This window comes from Rhineura floridana, chromosome 2, assembly GCF_030035675.1.
Source record: "Rhineura floridana isolate rRhiFlo1 chromosome 2, rRhiFlo1.hap2, whole genome shotgun sequence".
In the NCBI taxonomy this organism is placed as follows: Eukaryota; Metazoa; Chordata; class Lepidosauria; order Squamata; family Rhineuridae; genus Rhineura; species Rhineura floridana.
Genome location: NC_084481.1, coordinates 14,908,850 through 14,928,946, shown reverse-complemented (window position 1 = coordinate 14,928,946; position 20,097 = coordinate 14,908,850). Strand labels below are relative to the sequence as shown.

General features: G+C 47.2%; 1 protein-coding gene across 5 annotated transcripts in view; it reads right to left on the bottom strand.

Annotated features, from left to right (window-relative positions):
- ADAM23 (ADAM metallopeptidase domain 23) overlaps positions 1-20,097 on the bottom strand; it is a 210,146-nt gene that overhangs the window by 50,831 nt on the left and 139,218 nt on the right. For all 5 annotated transcript variants that reach the window (XM_061607894.1, XM_061607896.1, XM_061607895.1 and 2 more), the window contains exons 16-17: positions 9,191-9,262; positions 8,610-8,696 (exon numbers count right to left, since the gene is read on the bottom strand). In XM_061607894.1, the coding sequence (XP_061463878.1) occupies positions 8,610-8,696; positions 9,191-9,262 (159 nt within the window). The remainder of the gene's footprint in view (positions 1-8,609; positions 8,697-9,190; positions 9,263-20,097) is intronic.

Genomic DNA, 20,097 nt, shown 5'->3' with positions numbered 1-20,097 from the left:
GGATAAGGAATTGGTTAAGAAGCAGAAAGCAGAGAGTAGGAATAAACGGACAGTTCTCCCAATGGAGGGCTGTAGATAGTGGAGACCCTCAAGGATCGGTATTGGGACCTGTACTTTTCAACTTGTTCATTAATGACCTAGAATTAGGAGTGAGCAGTGAAGTGGCCAAGTTTGCTGACGACACTAAAGTGTTCAGGGTTGTTAAAACAAAAAGGGATTGCGAAGAACTCCAAAAAGTCCTCTCCAAACTGAGTGAATGGGTGGAAAAATGGCAAATGCAATTCAATATAAACAAGTGTAAAATTATGCATATTGGAGCAAAAAACCTTAATTTCACATATACGCTCATGGGGTCTGAACTAGTGGTGACCGACCAGGAGAGAGACCTCGGGGTTGTAGTGGACAGCACGATGAAAATGTCGACCCAGTGTGCGGCAGCTGTGAAAAAGTCAAATTCCATGCTAGCAATAATTAGGAAAGGTATTGAAAATAAAACAGCCGATATCATAATGCCGTTGTATAAATCTATGGTGCGGCCGCATTTGGAATACTGTGTACAGTTCTGGTCGCCTCATCTCAAAAAGGATATTATAGAGTTGGAAAAGGTTCAGAAGAGGGCAACCAGAATGATCAAGGGGATGGAGCGACTCCCTTACGAGGAAAGGTTGCAGCATTTGGGGCTTTTTAGTTTAGAGAAAAGGCGGGTCAGAGGAGACATGATAGAAGTGTATAAAATTATGCATGGCATTGAGAAAGTAGATGGAGAAAAGTTCTTCTCCCTCTCTCATAATACTGGAACTTGTGGACATTCAAAGAAGCTGAATGTTGGAAGATTCAGGACAGACAAAAGGAAGTACTTCTTTACTCAGTGCATAAACTATGGAATTTGCTCCCACAAGATGCAGTAATGGCCACCAGCTTGGATGGCTTTAAAAGATTAGACAAATTCATGGAGGACAGGGCTATCAATGGCTACTAGCCGTGATGGCTGTGCTCTGCCACCCTAGTCAGAGGCAGCATGCTTCTGAAAACCAGTTGCCGGAAGCCTCAGGAGGGGAGAGTGTTCTTGCACTCGGGTCCTGCTTGCGGGCTTCCCCTGGGCACCTGGTTGGCCACTGTGAGAACAGGATGCTGGACTAGATGGGCCACTGGCCTCATCCAGCAGGCTCTTCTTATGTTCTTATGATTTACATGCAGGCAAAATTTATTAAGTGGATTCACACAATATGTGTAAAGCATATCCAACTCTCATTTAAAGCGCATGACTTCCCCTAAAGAATTCTGGGAAGTGTCATTTCCCCCTCACAGTTATAATTCTCACCACTCTTAACAAACTGCAGTTCCCATGATTCTGTGGTGGGATTCATGTGCTTCAAATGGGTGTTGAATGTGCTTTAAATGAATGGTGTGGATCTGCCCTAGCTATGATGTTCATTCAAGAGTGAATTGAAAAGAACAATTTTAAGAGATACTTCTTACTCTTACTCATTTCTCAGACCTCTTTCTGAAGGGTCAAATCTGTAAAAAGGTTTGAAGCAGCCACGTTAAAAAATAAGGGCAGGGTATTCCAGGGAGGGAGTTGCCAACCCTGCTTGGATATGGATGTCTTTGCAGAAGAACCCTAGTCAAGGTTTACCAACAGCACAATTCAAACTATATCTACTTAGAAGTCAGTCCTGTTGAGTTCTATGGGGCTTAATCCCTTACTAAGTGTGCTTAGAATTGCAGCCTTCAGGAGCATCTTTACTCCCCAAAGCTCCCATCTAACATCTCCACAACACTAGGCTCCTTTTTCCCTGCAGTGGCCTTCTGGTGACTGCCCTGGCCTGAAGGCACTTAACCCTTCTTGCTGAAAGCAAGTATGCTAGGTTAAATGTTCCCTACCCAGGCTCCATCTTTTAGCTAAGATTTCTATCTTAATTTCCAATCAGATTTTTTTTAAATTGTATGCTCCAAGCAACTGTGATTGATGCTTAATGTATCATGCTTAATGACATCACTCGGGCCCGCCCCTCAAATCTCAGGTTTTGGGATGCTTCTGACCTGGCAACCCTAAGTACAACCCTTTGCATAAATAAGTTTCCCCACCCCTACTGTAATACAACTGTCTTTCCCCTCTACCAAAACGCTAAATGGACTGAACAAGTGCTTTTAGGTTTTGATGAAATGTCAATACAAACAGGACACTATACAAGAAGATCTGAAGAATGTTTTATTTTTGTTTATGAGCTACTAATAAGCAAAGAACAGGGAAAGAAAATGGACCATTGGTCTCATCTGAAGGGTGATTTTCATAGGAGGACTGCCATCAAGCGAGTAACATAGCTCCACATATTGTCCGAAGGCAAGCATGTTTTTGAAGTCAAGACTAGGGGCGTCACGCCCCTCCCACTCTCCAGTTCATTCGCAGCGAGTCCAAAGAGAGGTATCTAAAATTGTAGGAGAAAAGGCCAACGGGCCTACCAGCAAAGACATAACACAATAGCAATAATCATAACAATATGACTCTAACGTAGTGATACAACATTAATAGCAGTCTTGACTTCACTAGTAAATCTAAATATAATAGCGTAACAGGAATATATGAAAAAAAACCCAAGAAAAATCTAGGCATCCTCCAACTGGGAGGGTCATGATGGCAGTCCTCCTATGAAAATCACCCTTGAGGTGAGACCAATGGTCCATTTTCCATAGGAGGACTGCCATCAAGCGGGATGTACCAAAGCAGCCCATATCAGGGAGGGACCACCCACATCCTAATCATCATTAAGAACCTGTTGAAACACTCGTCTGCCAAAAGAGGCATCGGCAGAGGCATAACGATCTATTTTGTAATGCCTTATAAACGAGTGTGGGGTAGACCAAACAGCCGCTCTGCAAATATCAGCAACAGGAGCGTTGGTAGCAAAAGCAGCCGTAGCGGCCGCTGACCTAGTGGAATGAGCTGTTATGCTAGCTGGAACTGGAAGCTTAAGGGACTCATAAGCTAAGGCAATACATGCGCGCAACCAGCGGGATAATGTGGAATTAGCTACTTTATGCCCCATAGAAATTGGATGAAAGGATACAAATAAAGACTCGGATCGTCGTATATCCTGGGTCCTAGACAGGTAGGTCTTGAGAGCCCTCCGAACATCCAACGAATGCCAAGCCTTCTCGAGAGGATGGGTAGGATTCGGACAAAAGGAAGGAAGAACTATGTCCTGGTTGCAATGGAAAACTGAATCGACCTTGGGACGGAAGGAAGGATCAGGCTTCAGCACAACAGAGTCCTTGTGGAAGACACAGAGATGGCGGGCAGAAGACAATGTGCCCAGTTCCAAAACTCATCTGGCAGAGGTGATTGCGATCAGGAACAAGACCTTGAATGACAACAGACGTAAAGGCACAAACCTAAGGGGTTCGAACGGAGGGCGTTGTAAAGCCTGCAGGACCTTCGACAAACTCCATGAGGGAAAATGGTGGACTACAGCCGGTGAGCATAGAGCGGTTCCCCTCAGAAAGCGTTTGATGAACTGGTGCGAGGCAATAGGGGCACCAGTGGAGGACACTGAGAGAATGGATGACAGAGTGGACGCATGTCTACGTAAGGTGTGTTAATGTATGTAAGAATATGTTGTTTTACAAGGAACTGTGATTGAAGGGTTAATAGCAACAGATGCCAAGACAAGCCGACAGGTGTGAGTAATTAAGGGTGGGACAGGCTAAATCATCCTGTCTGTTTGGGTAATAAAAGAGAGAGAGAGACCCAGAGCTAGTTGAGTTGCTGATGCTCTCCATATCTCCAACACTCAAGGACTGCTGCTGTTTTGCTTGGCATGCTGATGTTCTAATCACGGACGGGTTTTGCTGTTGGGAAAGCGAAAGGACTACAAGAGCACACTGAACCTCTGGCTGTGCTACTGTAAGCAACCTGTAAATAGACTGTTGACTGTATATATCAAACAAATGCTGTTTATCTTCTGTTTGTGCAACGTCTGAAGTAAAAAGACTGCATTTAGCACTATAACGTGTATCCTGACTCTGTGGGGAAAGGGTGGGGACTGCACAAAAATCCTTTCAAGGTGTTGGGTCTAAGTCCCATCAGAAGGCCCCTATGAAGGAATTGCAGCACCTGTTGTATTGTGGCCTGGGAAGGATCGAGATGCTGGGACTGACACCACCTGGAGAATGCCACCCAAGTATGTTGATATATACGGGTGGTGGATGGTCGTCTCGAGGCCAAGATAATATCAATAACAGCGTCAGACAGGCCAGCAGACCTTAAATGTCCCCGTTCAAAAGCCACGCTGTTGGCTTGAGCCAATTGGGATCCTGATGCCATACTGGGCCCTGGGATAAGAGGTCTGGCCTGACTGGGAGTGTCCAAGGGTCTGTCACCGACATTGCAAGGAGATCCGAGAACCACGGTCGACGGGGCCAATATGGTGCTATCAGAACCAGCTGTGCCCTCTCGCGTCGCGCCTTCCTCAAGGTTCTGGCTAACAGTGGTATTGGAGGGAAGGCGTACAATAGGCCATCCGGCCACGGTAGTGACAGAGCATCCACTGCTTCCGCTGTCGTGTCCAGGTATCGTGCGAAGTACCTGGGTAGCTGGCAATTGCGACTGGAGGCAAACAGGTCGACTGAGAAGACGCCGAACCGACGCTGGAGAAGATGGAAAATGGTTGGATGAAGCTTCCATTCTCCCGGAAAGACTTGTTGTCTGCTGAGCCAGTCTGCTGTCACATTCCAAATTCCTCTGACATGTTCTGCTTTCAAGGATTGTAGATGTTGTTCTGCCCAGTCGAAGATGAGGTAAGCTAGGTTCTGCAGGGGACGGGACCTGGTTCCCCCCGTCTGTTTAAATGTGATTTCACACACGTGTTGTCCGTTCGAATGACAACATGGTCCAAGGGGAACAGAGACTGAAAGTGGAGCAGAGCTAAGTGGACAGCCCTTAGCTCCAGCCAATTGATGCTCTGAGTCTGCTCTGCTTCGGTCCAAACCCCCTGAACGAACTGGGAGTTGCAGTGGGCTCCCCAGCCAAGGAGACTTGCGTCTGTGGTGATAATAGTCCTGCGAGGTTCTCTGAACGGAGTGCCCTGGGTGAGATGTTGGACACTCGTCCACCAGCGGAATGAAAGACGCAGTGCGGGGCTCAAGGGAATTGTTCGAAGATTTGAGCTGGCAATGTCCTGCTGAAATGGCAACAAAGCCCACTGAAGGTGGCAAGTATGAGCTCGAGCCCATGGCACAATATGGATGGTGGATACCAACATTCCGAGAGCCCTGGCTAGAAGCATGACATCTGCGGTTGTGTGGTGCATCAAAGATCTTGCAATGTCTATAATAGCCGTTATGTGGTCTGGAGACAGGAACACCATCGCCTGCCAGGTGTCTAACATCGCCCCTAGATGTTGTAGGCGTTGGGTTGGTTGGAGATGGCTGTTGTCGAAATTGACTAGCCAGCCATAGGTCTGTAAGACTGGAGCGTGAGCTTTAGATGTCGATGAGCCAGCTCCGTCGAACTCGCCTGTATTAAAAGATTGTCCAAGTAGGGGTAGATGTGCACCCCTTGAAGCCGGAGGTAGGCCACTAGTATGAGCAGTACCTTGGTAAATACTCTCCGGGCAGATGAGAGGCCGAACGGCATCGCTCGATATTGAAAATGCTGGGGGCCGAAGGAAAACCGAAGGAATTTCCTGTGGGCTATGCAAATAGGCACATGGAGATACGCTTCCTTTAGGTCGATAGAAGCCAGGAAGTCTCCTTCGTGAAGGCTTTCTGTAATGGAGTGGAGGGATTCCATTTTGAATCTGCGATACTTTACGAAACGGTTGATTAACTTGAGGTCCAACACCGCCCTCCATGACAGATCTCGTTTGGGCACAGCAAATAGGAGGGAGTACACCCCTTCCGACCTCTCTGTTGTAGGGACTGGCTCTATTGCCGCCGTGTCTAAGAGGTGATGTATGGCTGTTTGCATGATGCAGTGCCTGGCTGGTGCCCTGGGACAAGGAGAGGGAAGAAATCTGTCTGGAGGGGTCATCCAAAACTCTAGCGCATAGCCATAACAAAAAAGATCTCTGATCCAGGTGATCTGAGTCAGACGCAGCCAAAGGTCTCCAAACAGAAGCAGTCTGCCCCCGACCGGTATCCCGTCAGTACTGCCTGTGCTGGCGAGACCCGCCCCAATATGAAGATGTTGAGGCACCTCTGCGTCCCTGATACTGAGCTCTGCCTGGGAAATGTCTGTTCCAGACTCCCCTTGAGGGACAGAAATCATTGGTTCGGAAATCGTGGCCTCATCCCCCGGGCCGCGCTCCACGAAAGGGCTGGGTCGGGCTGTATGAGATGAAACGTCTGAAGGGCCTGCGATCAACGTTCCTGACAGTGGCCAAGACAGGTTTCCGAGCATCCTTGGGGTCAACAAGTACTGCCTTTAGGGCTTCCTCGCCAAAGAGTAGTGAGCCCGAATAAGGTGCCCTTGACAAGTTGACCCTGGCTGTAGAGTCCGCTTGCCAGTGATGAAGCCAAAGGGTCCGCCAAGCAACAACCTGAGCTGCCATAGCTCTTGCTCCCAACTGGTTAGCGTACAAGATGGCATCAGCCACAAACGCCGCCGTCTTGCGTAATTTCACCAGTGACCTCCTCAGAGAGACAGGATCGGGATTAGGATTGTCTAAGAGGTCATCCAACCACATCATCGCTGCCCTGGAAAAGATGGAAGCTGATGCAGAGCTCGCATGGAGAAAGCAGTGGCCTCATGGTTTTTGTGTAAGGCAAAGTCCAGCCTCCGCTCAGTGGCGTCCTTTAAATGTGAATCTCCTTCCCTTGGCAAAAGGGATCTAGAAACTAAACTGGAGATTGGTTCGTCTATGCCAGGGACGGCCAGTTTGTTAGTAAATTCCGGAGCCAAAGAGTAAAGCTTGTCCGCAAGGGCGTTAAAACGACGTGTTTGTAATGGGTGAGACCATTCGTCCTTGGCCAGCTTAGCAATAGGATCTGGCACAGGAAGGTAGTGCTCCGCTGTTGTGGGGGATTTCAGGACCCTGGCCCCCTTAATTGCGGGAGTGGCAGCTGCAGGTTGTGTAGGTTGTAGACCAAGGGTGTTCAGTACTCTGCGAGCAAGGGGCTGATAATCGGAGGTATCAAACAGATGATAGGATGTATCTTCCTCTTGCTCCGACTGGTCATTGCAAGAGGCAGCAGCAGTAGCAGATTTAGTAGAGTGACCTGTGTAGTACTATAGGATCCCTCTGCAGCACACACACAAAGGGTAGATCGTGCTGTGGGAGCTGACATGAAGCCTTTGGCTCAGCTATCCACAGCCCTTGTAAGCTAGACCCCCTTTTCAGTACTGAATAGGCTAAACAGAAAGAGCAGGAAAAAGGGGGACAAACAAAATGGCGCCCGTGAAAAGAGCGGGAAAAAATTTCAATCAAAAATGGCGGAGTGACGAGGAAGGAGCAATGGCGGACACTGAGGAGCAGCAGAAAAAATGTGAGAGAACGGGCTCAAGTGCGTTCTACAGCCGCGGGGCTGAGAGACGCAATCACGGCTTTAAAAGCCAGGTAGGAGAGTCTCTGCCAAAGAGGCGGGATGGCCAGCGAAATCCCCGTAGCCGTTGGGGCAGTAGCAGGAAAAAACTGGGAATAAGCTGCAGCCGCAGAGTCCTAGGGACCGTCGCGGCTAGATTTTTAATGCCGCGGAACGAGGCAGGGGAGGCAGGTCAGCCAACTAATAAGAGCCGCTAAAAGGGAAGGAATGAGAGCCGCAGCCGCAGGCTCCTGGAGGGAGTTTTGAAGTAACCGCCTTGAATAAAAATGCCGCGGCAGTAACCGGGAGGCGGCAACCCAACAAGCAACGGAAGACAAAAGGAGCCGCAGCCGCGGCTCCTGAGGTAGGCAGCAAGCCGTAAAGGCACGAAAAAAGCGGCGGAGCAGAGCAGGAAGCTGCAGCCGCAAGCTCCTAGTTTTTAAAGCTGCGTCCGCTGCCTGAGGAAGAGAGAGTCGCAGCCGCAGTCTCCCTAAGACGCCGTTAGGCTAGGTACTGGGGAAAAAACACGGGCAAGGGAGAACCCCCCAAAGAAATTCCCCAGGAATAAGAAAACAAACAGTTGTAAACAAGACAGTTTAAGACAAGACAGAGGGAAGGAAACGCACAGGACTACACACACAAAACCTCCCACCCTGTCACACAGATACACAAAAACTTATCTAGAATCTATGCTATCAATAAATTCAAACTTGTACGGACGGAGGCAAGAATGAACTGGAGAGTGGGAGGGGCCTGATGCCCCTAGTCTTGACTTCAAAAACATTCTTGCCTTCGGACGATAGGTGGAGCTGTGTTACCCGCTTGATGGCAGTCCTCCTATGGAAAATAAGATCATTTGTATCATCCCGTCATAGAGTATAGTTTTATAATGGACTATATCTCAACAAATTCACTGTAAAATGTTATTTTATCTGAGCATCAACTGCTGATCTACATTAAAAGCCTCTTAAATTAGCTTTAGTCGTTTGCAGTATCATAGCTGAAAAAATAAATGCAATTCTTAAGAGAGGGCAGTTTTGCAGTTCAGGCTATAGTTCTAGCAAAGATAAAAAAAGTAAAAAACTTACAAGGCAGGTTTCATTACAACATGGACCATCACTGCAATGAGCTCCATTAGAAAGTGAGCATTTCTTACAGCACTCTGCTTTGCAATCCTGTGGAAAACACATTGTGATCAATCAATAATAAAAATCAAAATACAGTACCTTGAAGAATCACCCCCCAAAAGCAATCGTATATTGACTAAAATCAATAGTATTCCTATACTGCTGAATCATCAAACCACGCAGCAATCCAGTGCAAGGAATTTTATGTGATAATTAGAATAAAGGAACAAAAGAACAATAGTAATTAATTTTAATGCCTGTATTTTATTTAGGACTCAGAATCCAGATGGTCTGATTAAAGTGAACCACTCAAGGCTTGAAATAATACCGAGGTCAAGAATTATTTTCTGAATTTCTCACTGAAAAACAATTTACATTTTATTAAGGGTCTATTGACTCAATTATTTGGCGACAGTAGTTACACTACACAGCAAGAGCCTTGGGGTTAATCAAGCATACTTTAAGCTTTCATTTTAAGGGGCACTTTATCTTATGAATAGGAAGGATAAAATAACTGGATATATGTGTATAAAAAATGGTACCGTTTGGAAACCACAATCACATTCTTCTCCTGGTTCCACATACCCATTTCCACATTCAGTGGTGTCAAACAACTGAAAGAGACAAATACACAAAACACTATTTTAAAATATCATGACTGTTTATCATTAAAAGATTTAGATACATATTTAATTTTTTTTAAAAAAATTGGCAATGGAATGATTGCAAATTCCCATTCTAAAACAGCACGATGACAAACACATGCCAGATTTCTGGTGGAGACGTAGTACTCATAAGGGCCGCTGCAATTTCAGAGAGAGAAACAAAAGAAGTGAACCAGGCAGAAAATGAATTTGTAATATACTCAATAAGATCAGGGCTTTTATATGGTAATAGACAAAGGGATCCAGATTTAGTCATGCTTAGAACAGACCCACTGAATTCCATTTGTTTGAATGAGTCTTGAGTAGGGTTGCCAGATCAGTAGCATCCCAAACCCTGAGATTTCAGGAGTGAGCCCTAGTGATGTCAGGGGGCCAGACCTAGTGATGTCATTCAGCATGATACATTAAGCATCAACCACAGTAGCTTGGAGCATACCACTCAAACAAAAAACCCCCTCTGACTGGAAATTAAGATAGAAATCAGCTAAATGAGGATGTTCCCAGGCCCAGCTGAAGTGACGGTATCATTTCTTCTCACCTACTTAGGGAGCCTGGGTAGGGAACATTTAATCTAGTTTACTTGCTTCTAGCAAGAAGGGTTTAAGTGCCCTCAGGCTAGGCCAGCCACCAGAAGGCCACTGTAGGAAAAAGGGAGCCTAGATCCTCCGTGGCGCAGATTGGTAAGCGGCGGTAATGCAGCTGAAGCCAAGCTCACGGCCGGAGTTCTATTCCAACGGAAGGAGGAAGTCGAATCTCCGGTAAAAGGGGTCGAGGTCCACTCATGACCATCCATGGTCAGTAAAATGAGTACCCGGCATATGCTGGAGGGTAAAGAAAGGCCGGGGAAGGAACTGGCAATCCCACCCCATATATACGGTCTGCCTAGTAAACGTCGCAAGACATCACCCTAAGAGTCAGAAATGACTCGCACTGTAAGTGCGGGGACACCTTTACCTTCAGTTTTATGGAGATGTTAGATAGGTGCACTCAGCCTTGAAGGTTGAAATTCTAAGCACACTTACTCAGGGACTAAGCCCCACAGAACTCAACAGGACTTACTTCTCAGTAGATATGGTTAAGATTTTGCTGTTGGTAATGCTTGACTAGGATATCTCCAAGGATATCCATATCAAAGCAGGGTTGGCAACACCCTGCCTGGAATGCCCTGCCTGCCTTTTAACGTGGCTGCTCCAAATTTCTTTACAAACTTGACCCTTCATTGCAGAGACAAGTTTGAGAAATAAGAAGATTCTCTACCCTCTTCTGTCTACCCTGTGGGCTGCTATAAACTCACTTTGACAGCCAACCCAATTCCAGTGAGTAATAACGGACAGAGAAAGCATACATGGTTTGGTCTACCTTCACGGGCAGTAAGACCCATGCCTTAGTTACATCCCGTTTAGATTACTGTAACGCGCTCTACGTGGGGCTGCCTCTGAAGACTGTTCGGAAACTTCAGTTGGTACAATGTGCTGCAGCCAGAATGTTAACTGGGGCTGGTTACAGGGACCATACTACCCCCCTGTTAAAAAAGCTCCACTGGTTGCCAGTCTGTTTCCGGACACAATTCGAAGTGCTGGTGATGACCTATAAAGCCCTATACGGCTTAGGTCCAGGCTATTTATCAGACCGTATCTCCCTGTATGAGACTGCCCGGGCCCTGAGATCCTCAGGAGAGGCCCTTCTCTCAATACCCAAATCTTCTCAAGTACGACTAGTGGGGACGCGTGAGAGGGCCTTCTTGGTGGCTGCCCCTAGGCTTTGGAATTCCCTTCCTAGGGAGGTAAGAATGACCCCCTCTTTGCAGTCCTTCCGCCGACAAGCAAAGACCTTCCTATTCCAACAAGCCTTTGGAATTGAAGGCTAAGGATAGGGTGTGAAGGGTGCTGCATTGCTAATGTCTATTATATCATTTTTAAACTAGTCTGAACTCTTTTAGCTGTATGTGTGTATGGTTTTAATATTGGAAATAGTTTAATCTTATTTTAATGTAGACTTTGTATGTTTTTAATTATATGTATTTTTTATCTGTAAGCCGCCATGAGTTCCAGTTTTGGAAAAATGGTGGGGTATAAATAAAGATAATAATAATAATAATAATAATAATAATAATAATAATAATAATAATAACAACAACAACAACTAGGAAACAACAGCAATTGAAGCCACACTTCCCAGTACGTGAATTCTCTTTTACTAGTATTGGGCAAGAAACAAACCATCATGCAACCAACAAGGTGGTTGTGCATGAAAACGTTGTTGCTTCTATGGATGTAAGGGAGTGAGGTCAGAGGTAAATGAAATGCAAATAGAAAAACAAAACCGAAAGACATTGATGAGTTCCTAAATTAAATACCATACCAACCACAACAAAATTCCTGTGCGTAAGGCTGAAAACTCAGCATCCCACAACCAGTCATTGTTCCTCACCAAAACTAAAAAAATCCTGGCAGCCAGTCAGCCAAGGTCACAGAAATCCCCATGCAGCATAACCTGACTCGACGGCTGCAGTTAGTGCAGAATGCTGTGCCACGATTGCTGGCATGAGTCCTATCAGCACATAATAAATCTGCTCTGAATTATGTAATGTTTGCTGATTTGCTACCAGGACCAAATTCAAGGTGTGCTTCCCCTGTTACAGATGCCACATAGTACTTGTTCTGCTCTTGTAAGAAATCAGTCCTTTAGTGTGGCAGCATCTATGCTTTGGAATTCCCTGCCTATTGACATAAGGCAGGCCTCTTCATTGTACTCTTTTGGCATCTGTTAAAAACATTTTTATTTAGGCAAGCCTACCCAGGCAGGTAGAAGCTATTGTGTTTTTTATCTGTTTTTAACTCATTATTGGTTTTATTTTGAATGTTTTTAAATACCTGTCTAACTGTTTTTGCCAATATTTTTATTGTTTTAACTTCTTCTGTAAACCGCGTTGAGGTTTTTTCCAATAAAGCAGTATATAAATGTTGTAAATAAAATACATAAATAAATTTTGGAATCACTGTGGCCCTTGGGTCTCTTTCCTCTTTTAGACACAAAGGAATCTGCCTTATACCGATCAGGCCATTTGGTACCATCTAGCTCAGTACTGATGACAAGGACTAGCTCTCTAGGATTCCAGGCAGTAGCCTTTTCCAGAAATTGGATTTTGGACCTTGGCATGCAAAGCAATTGCCCTAGCACTGAGCTACAGCCCTTCCCATGTTTTAAAAAAGTGTATTTTAAGATTGTTCTCTTCAATTCACTAATGAATGCACTGCACACCTAGGGCAGATCAACACCATTCATTTAAAGCACATTCAACACACATATCAAGCACATGAATCCCACCACAAAATCATGGGAATGGTCATTTGTTAAGGCTGGTGGGAATTATAACTGTGAGGGGGAAACTACATTTCCCAGTATTCTTTGGGGGAAGTCACACACTTTAAATTTGAGTTGGATGTCCTTTAAATGTATTGTGTGGATCTACTTAATAAACTTTGCCTGCATGTAAATAATTTTAATTAATTGTTTTAAATGGAAATCAACTACAAACTTTACTAGGTGACCATGGGCTACTCCCCATCTCTCAACCAATTCTGCCCTCAGATTGAAAACAACAGAGGTGGACCATGACCACCCCAAGGAACAAGGGCACACTTAAAATGTAGAGGAAATAATGTGCAACCATAGTGTGAAATTGGTCCATTGGACTCACTTGAAGGGTGATTTTCACAGGTATGCCTGCCATCAGATTGGGTACTACTGCCATCTAGCGTCCGAAGGCAAGAATGCACTAGAGTTAAAACCTGGGCCTCGGGCCCCTCCCACTCCAGTCTTCATTTGCGACGAGTCCGAAGTGGTATATGTGAAAGGAACTAAAGGCCAAAGGCCGCAGCAGCAAGGAAAATAGAGGTAGGAAAATCGGAACAGGAAACATCATAGAACTTGCTACCAAAAACACAGGTTTTAACTAAGTGAGAACAGAACAGAGCACTAAACTTATAGCATAATTTATCTAGAAATCCCCCACAAGGGAGGGACATGATGGCAGGCGTACCTGTGAAAATCACCCTTCAAGTGAGTCCAATGGACCATTTTCCACAGGTAGCCTGCCATCAGATTGGGATGTACCAACGCAGCCCCTTAATAGGGAGGGACTACAAACAGCTTACGAATCAGAAAGGACATGTTGAAGGACACGTCTCCCGAAGGAGTCGTCAGCCGAAGCATAGCGATCAATCTTATAATGCTTCATGAAGAAGTTAGGGGTAGCCCATACCACCGCCCTACATATGTCAGCAAGAGGAGCATTAGTTAGGAATGCCGCCGTAGCGGCAGCTGACCTGGTGGAATGAGCCGTGATGTTAGACGGCACTGGCAGATTAAGAGACTGATATGCGATAGAAATACAGGCTCGTAGCCAACAGGACAAAGTGGATTTAGAAACCTTTTTTCCCAAAGACCTAGGGTGAAAGGATACAAATAATCCTTCTGTCCGCCTGATGTCTTGGGTGCGAGAGAGATAAACCTTGAGTGCTCTCCTAACATCCAGCGAATGCCAGGCCTTTTCGAGGGGATGGACCGGCTTTGGGCAGAATGAAGGAAGTATAATATCCTGGCCACAGTGGAATACTGAGGTGACCTTTGGACAGAAGGATGGGTCAACCCTCAGAATTACTGAGTCCTTATGAAACACGCAGAGGTGACGGGCCGATGATAAGGCATGTAGCTCTGAAATTCTTCTTGCAGAAGTAATAGCAACGAGAAAAAGAACTTTGTAAGATAACAGTCTGAGGGGTACTGAAGCAAGGGGCTCAAACGGAGAGCGCTGTAAGGCTTGCAAGACCTTAGAGAGGTTCCAGGAAGGAAAATGGTGGCGTACAGGCGGAGAAAGGCGGGCAGCCCCTCTTAAAAAACGTTTGATGAGCGGGTGAGCTCCCAGGGGGGCGGCCGATGAGGAAACGGATAAGATCGAGGATATGGTGGAGGCATGGCGACGCAGAGTGTTTGGTCGCAGTCCCAATGTCAAACCTCTGTACAGGAACTGTAGAACATGCTGTACAGTGGCGTGAGGTGCTGAAAAACCCTTGGAAGTGCACCAGTTGGAGAAGGCACGCCAAGTACTCTGGTAAATGCGAGTAGTTGATGGTCATCTTGATGCTAAGATAGTGTCTATCACTCCCTGAGAAAGTCCAGCAGTATTCAACTGCGTCCGTTCAAAAGCCAGGCCGTCAGGCTCAGCCAGGTCGGGTCTGGATGCCAAACTGGTCCCTGGGTGAGAAGGTCCAGCCTGAACAGGAGGGTCCAGGGGTCCACAACTGACATTGAGAGAAGGTCTGAGAACCAAGGTCTGCGAGGCCAGTATGGTGCTATTAGAAGAATCCGAGTCGCTTCTTGTCGGAGTTTCGTCAACGTCCTGCCCAGGAGGGATATCAGGGGGAAGGCATACAGAAGCCCATCTGGCCATGGTGTCGTCAGCACATCCACTGCTTCCGCCCTCGGCTCTAGGTACCTCGAGAAGTAACGAGGCAGCCGGCAGTTGTGGCTGGAAGCGAAGAGGTCCACCGAGAGGGGGCCAAACTGGAGCTGGAGGAGGTGGAACACTGCCGGATGAAGCTTCCATTCCCCTGGGTTGACCTGTTGCCTGCTGAGCCAATCGGCGGTCACGTTTAGAGCCCCGCTGAGATGTTCTGCTCGTAACGACAATAGATGGTTCTCGGCCCAGTCAAAGATTCGGGTCGCCTCTTCCTGTAGAACCCTGGACCTGGTACCCCCCTGTCTGTTGATATGAGATTTCCGTACGGATGAGGGTGTGTTGTAGAGAGCAGCTCTGAGCTCCAGCCAGTTTATGTTGTGATTTAGGTCCTGAGTGGACCACACGCCCTGAACGAAGGTGGAGTTGCAATGGGCTCCCCAGCCGAACAGACTGGTGTCTGTGGTGATTAGGACTCTGGCTGGGTCCCGAAAAGTCATCCCCTTGCTGAGGTGGGTTGTCGCTACCCACCAGCGGAGTGATTCCTTCAACAATGGGTCCAGCGGAATCACACGATGGTTGGACTTGGTGATGTCCGCCTGAAGAAGTAGGAGGGCCCATTGTAGAGGTCTCGAATGATGTCGAGCCCACGGGACGATGTGAATTGTGGAAATCACTGACCCTAGGAACTGCGCCAGGAGCATGACATCTGCCCTTGAGCGATGTATCAGTAAGGTTGCCATGGTTGTGATGGAGGCAATATGATCTGGTGACAGGAAAAAACATGGCTAAAGAGGTGTCCAGTATAGCCCCCAGGTGCTGGAGGCGTTGGGTTGGCTGCAGGTGACTCTTTGGCATTGATCAGCCAGCCGTGAGCATCTAGGGTGAACTGGAGTTGTCTGTTGGCCAGGTCCTGGGAGCATGCTCGAAGGAGGAGATCGTCGAGATTGGCGTAAATGTGAACCCCTGTAGGCGAAGAGATTCCACCATGGTGGCCATCACCTTGGTGAATACTCGAGGAGCCGAGGAGAGGCCAAATGGCATGGCACGGTATTGGAAATGGTGGTGGCCTAGTGCGAATCTCAGGAATCTTCTGTGATCCGAGCAAATTGGAATGTGTAAATACGCGTCCTTCAGGTCAATGGACGCTAGGAAATCCCCTTGTTGTAGAGCTTCCACAATAGACGCCAGAGACCCCATCTTGAAGCAGCGGTACTTGACAAAGCGGTTGAGAAACTTGAGGTCTAGGACCGCCCTCCATGAGGAATCTCGCTTGGGGACCGTGAAGAGGACGGAGTACATGCCTTGCAGCCTTTCGGATGGAGGTACTGTCTCTATAGCGGCTATGTTTAGAAGATGGCGTAGGGCATCCTGCATAGCCGCCCTGTGTGACTTGGAGACGGGGGAGAGGCAAAATCTGTCCGGGGGTTCCCTCCAAAACTCTATGTTGTACCCCTGGGTGAAGATTGCCCTGACCCAAGAGATTTGTGTCAGAGTGAGCCAGGAGCTGGAGAAGAAGGAGAGTCTGCCTCCAATGGGAAAAGTGTCAGAACTGCCTGCGCTGACGGGCTCCTCTGCCATAAGAGGCTGAAGCGGCTTGCCTGCCTTGGTATTGGGCTCTGGGCTGGAAACATTGTCTGGGCCAGGGTGCCCTGGAGGGACGGAAATCTGTAGGCCTGGTATCCCATCCTCGTCCACCAGGTCGTCCTGTCCAAAAGGGCTGGAAGGAGCGGTAAGGAGTAAACTGCCGAATTGGTCTACGGTCGTCTCTTCTGACTGTGGCTAAGGCAGGCTTACGATTGTCCTTGGGATCGACCAGGACAGCTTTAAGTGCGTCGTCGCCAAAGAGCATAGCGCCCGAGTATGGGGCCATGGACAAGTTAGTTCTGGCGGTAGAGTCAGCATCCCAATGTTGAAGCCATAGGGTTTGACGAGCAACAATGCCAGCCGCCAGAGCCCGTGCACCTTGGTGGGTTGCGTCTAACATGGCATCAGCTAATAAATGCAGCAGTCTTGTGTACCTTGAGTAGACCCTTCCGTAGCTTGGCGGGATCCGGGTTAGGGTCGTCCAGAAGGTCATCTAGCCACATCATGGAGGTCCGTGAGAAGATGGAGGCGGCAGCAGAGGCCCGGATGGAATGGGCGGATGCCTTATGGATCTTTCGGAGGACAAAGTCAAGCCGCCTCTCCGAGGGATCCTTGAACTGGGAGTCTCCTTCTTTCGGGAGGAGAGACCGAGACACGAGATTGGAAATGGGTTGGTCCACCCCCGGGACGTTCAGGAATGACATGAAGTCCAGGGCCAGGGTATACACAGCTTGTTGGCCAAAGTGGAGGAATGGCGCGGACGTAGAGGGCGGGCCCATTCTTCTCTGGCCAGCTTGTTAATGGGATCTGGCACAGGGATAAAATGATCCACTGATCTAGGCGACTTGAGGACTCTGGCACCCTTCACCGAAGGGGCAACCGGTGGTGTTTGTTCTGGTTGAATGCCGAGGGTATCCATTACTCTGCGATACAGAGGAATGATGTCTGCCGGGTTGAAAAGGCGGTAAGAGTAGTCCTCATCTGGGTCAGATTCTCCACTCCATTCATCAGGGTCAGCCTGGAAAAGGTTTAAGTAGTCCTCCATCTGTGAGGATTCCACGCCCACTCTGCCCCTGACCACATCAAATGGGTTAGGTGAGGGTAGCGGGGCATCATCATGGCAGCTCGGTAGTCTTGCAGAGGTAGACTGCCACGAAACTTCAGGCTGAGAGGATACATGAGGTGGAGGCTGAGGTTGATATAGGCACCCAAGCATCTCTCGTAACTGTAGCAGAAAATCTGGAGTCAGCTGTATCCCTGCAGGTGGAGGTGCGGGTAGAGTATGTTCCTATGGAGGCGCATGAGGCTGCACAGATGGAGTCAGGTCAGATTGGCAAGGGGTTTGGCTGGGGAAGCCTTCAAACTCATCCTCTGAGGACTCAGAAGGAGACTGAAAGAGCACAGGCACCGCTGCGTGCAGAGGCTTCTCTGGGAGCAGGGGTGCAATGTAGCGTGCCCTCTTGGGCGGCCCATGGCCAGACAGGTGTTTAGTCTTGGCTAAGGCTTTAGCGGGCTTGTGTTTAGGTGGCTTGCGTAGAGATGAAGTGATGCCCTGACGACCTGCTTTAGAAGCTTGTGGCACCTCTGGGTTCTGATCTGCCATGTCAAAGTCTGGATCACGCACACAATGGGGAAGGTGCTGAGATCAAAGTCTGGATCATGCACACAATGGGGAAGGTGCTGAGATCGTGGATGTACGCCCACCAATATTAAGCGCCCCACTAAACAATCAGGACTCCAAAAAGTAAGTGAGAAGTTGAGGTGTATTATTGGCCACTAGCTAAGTACACGCACACAATGGGGAAGGTGCGAGACCGCTAATTACACTGCCAGGAAAAAAGGATGCTTTTCTTTAAAAAGCGCAGCGTGGCCAGGGCTAGATACACGCACACAATGGGGAAGGTGCGGTACCACCAAAGTGCACTGACGAAAACTAAGCCTCAAATAGTGGTGCACATAAGGGGATACACACACACAATGGGGAAGGTGTGGTATCTCTTGACTATAGGTCGTTCTAAAGACACAGGTCTCACATGCAGAAATACTTTAGAATAGGGGAGCCTAAATTAAGGCCCAACAGGGCTGAGAGAGCAGCCGGGATGAAACGCTGCCTTATAGGGCCTCAAGAAGCCTCAGAAAGGAAAAAACTTCAAAAATGCAAAAAACAAAATGGCGGCCGCGATATCGGGGTTGCCTAAATAAGACCCCAGGAGGGCTGAAAAAAGCAGCCGAGCCTAAATAAAGCCCCAACAGGACTGAGAAGGCAGCCGGGACAAGAGGCTGCCTTATAGGGCCTCAAGAAGCCTCAGAAAGGAAAAAACTTTAAAAGTGCAAAAAACAAAATGGCGGCCACGATATCAGGGTTGCCTAAATAAGACCCCAGGAGGGCTGAAAGAGCAGCCATAGGCCAAAAAACGCTGTCCTGGGGCATGGGAACGGGTGGAGAGCCCGCGAGGGAGCCACAGCCTCAGCGAAATAAGGCCCCAGGAGGGTTGAAAAGGCAGCCGAAACTGAGCGGGGGGAGGGATCCGCAGCCGCGGGACCCCCACCCGACAAAAAAGCAGCAGCCGCCGCTTAAGTAGACTCATCAACGTACCCCTAAACAATCCCAAACGGGAAAACAAAAAGGGGAAAAAATAACGCCAAGGAGTGATAAGGAACAAAATACTAGGAAAAAATAAGAAAAAATTGCACACCCTCCGAACACCAATGTGGGGAGAGAAACAAACAGGTGAAAAAAGGTGAAATGGAAGAAGGAATAAAGACTTATCTATCGCTCTGTCCAACAATTTAACCTGCCTCGGACGAAGGCAAGAATGAAGACTGGAGTGGGAGGGGCCCGAGGCCCAGGTTTTAACTCTAGTGCATTCTTGCCTTCGGACGCTAGATGGCAGTAGTACCCAATCTGATGGCAGGCTACCTGTGGAAAATAGATACTTATGAGGACATGGTATGAAGAAATATTTATATAAGCGTGACTGTCAAAGATGTTTTTTACGCAGCCTATAAAGATATTTATAGTGCAATCCTATGCATGTTTACTCAGAAGCAAGTCCCAATGTATTCAGTGGGGCTTACTCAGACAGGGAAGCGTGCAGAGGACTGCAATCTCAAGAACTTCACTCACCCAATCCAAAATTCAGAATCATGCTACTTTAAGCTGTTTTGCATCTGTTTCATACTTGTTTTATGGTTATTGGATTTTAAATGGATTTATTTCTTGTTGTGAGCTGCCTTGGTTTCCAACCCTACCTCACAGGGTTGTTGGAAAGATTCTATATACACACACACTGGAGATGTAAAAATACATACACCCCATATAATAGTTTATTGTCAAAACCAGGTGGTCACTGCAGAACTTTTTTTTTTTAAAAAAAATCACTTTTAGTTTCCTACCAAATAAAAGCAGTGACACCTAGGTAAGCCTTGCCTAATTGATTTAAAAAATAGAATTGGGAGAGAAAGATTTATAATTCTTTGCTATGTTCACTCAAATGTTCCATTAATTTACAGCACAATCCTAACCATGTTTACTCAAAAGTAAGTCCTATTGAATTCAAAGGGATTTATTCCCAGTATATGGAATTAGCATTGCAGCTTTACTCCCAGAAAAGTGAATATAAGATTAAAACTTCATATTGGGAAGGTTTCCAAAAACAGGCTATGAATCAGACAAATAAACTGCCCTCTTCAACAGCCCACAAAAATGTAAACAAGTTGCATGTACACTTCTTTTAAA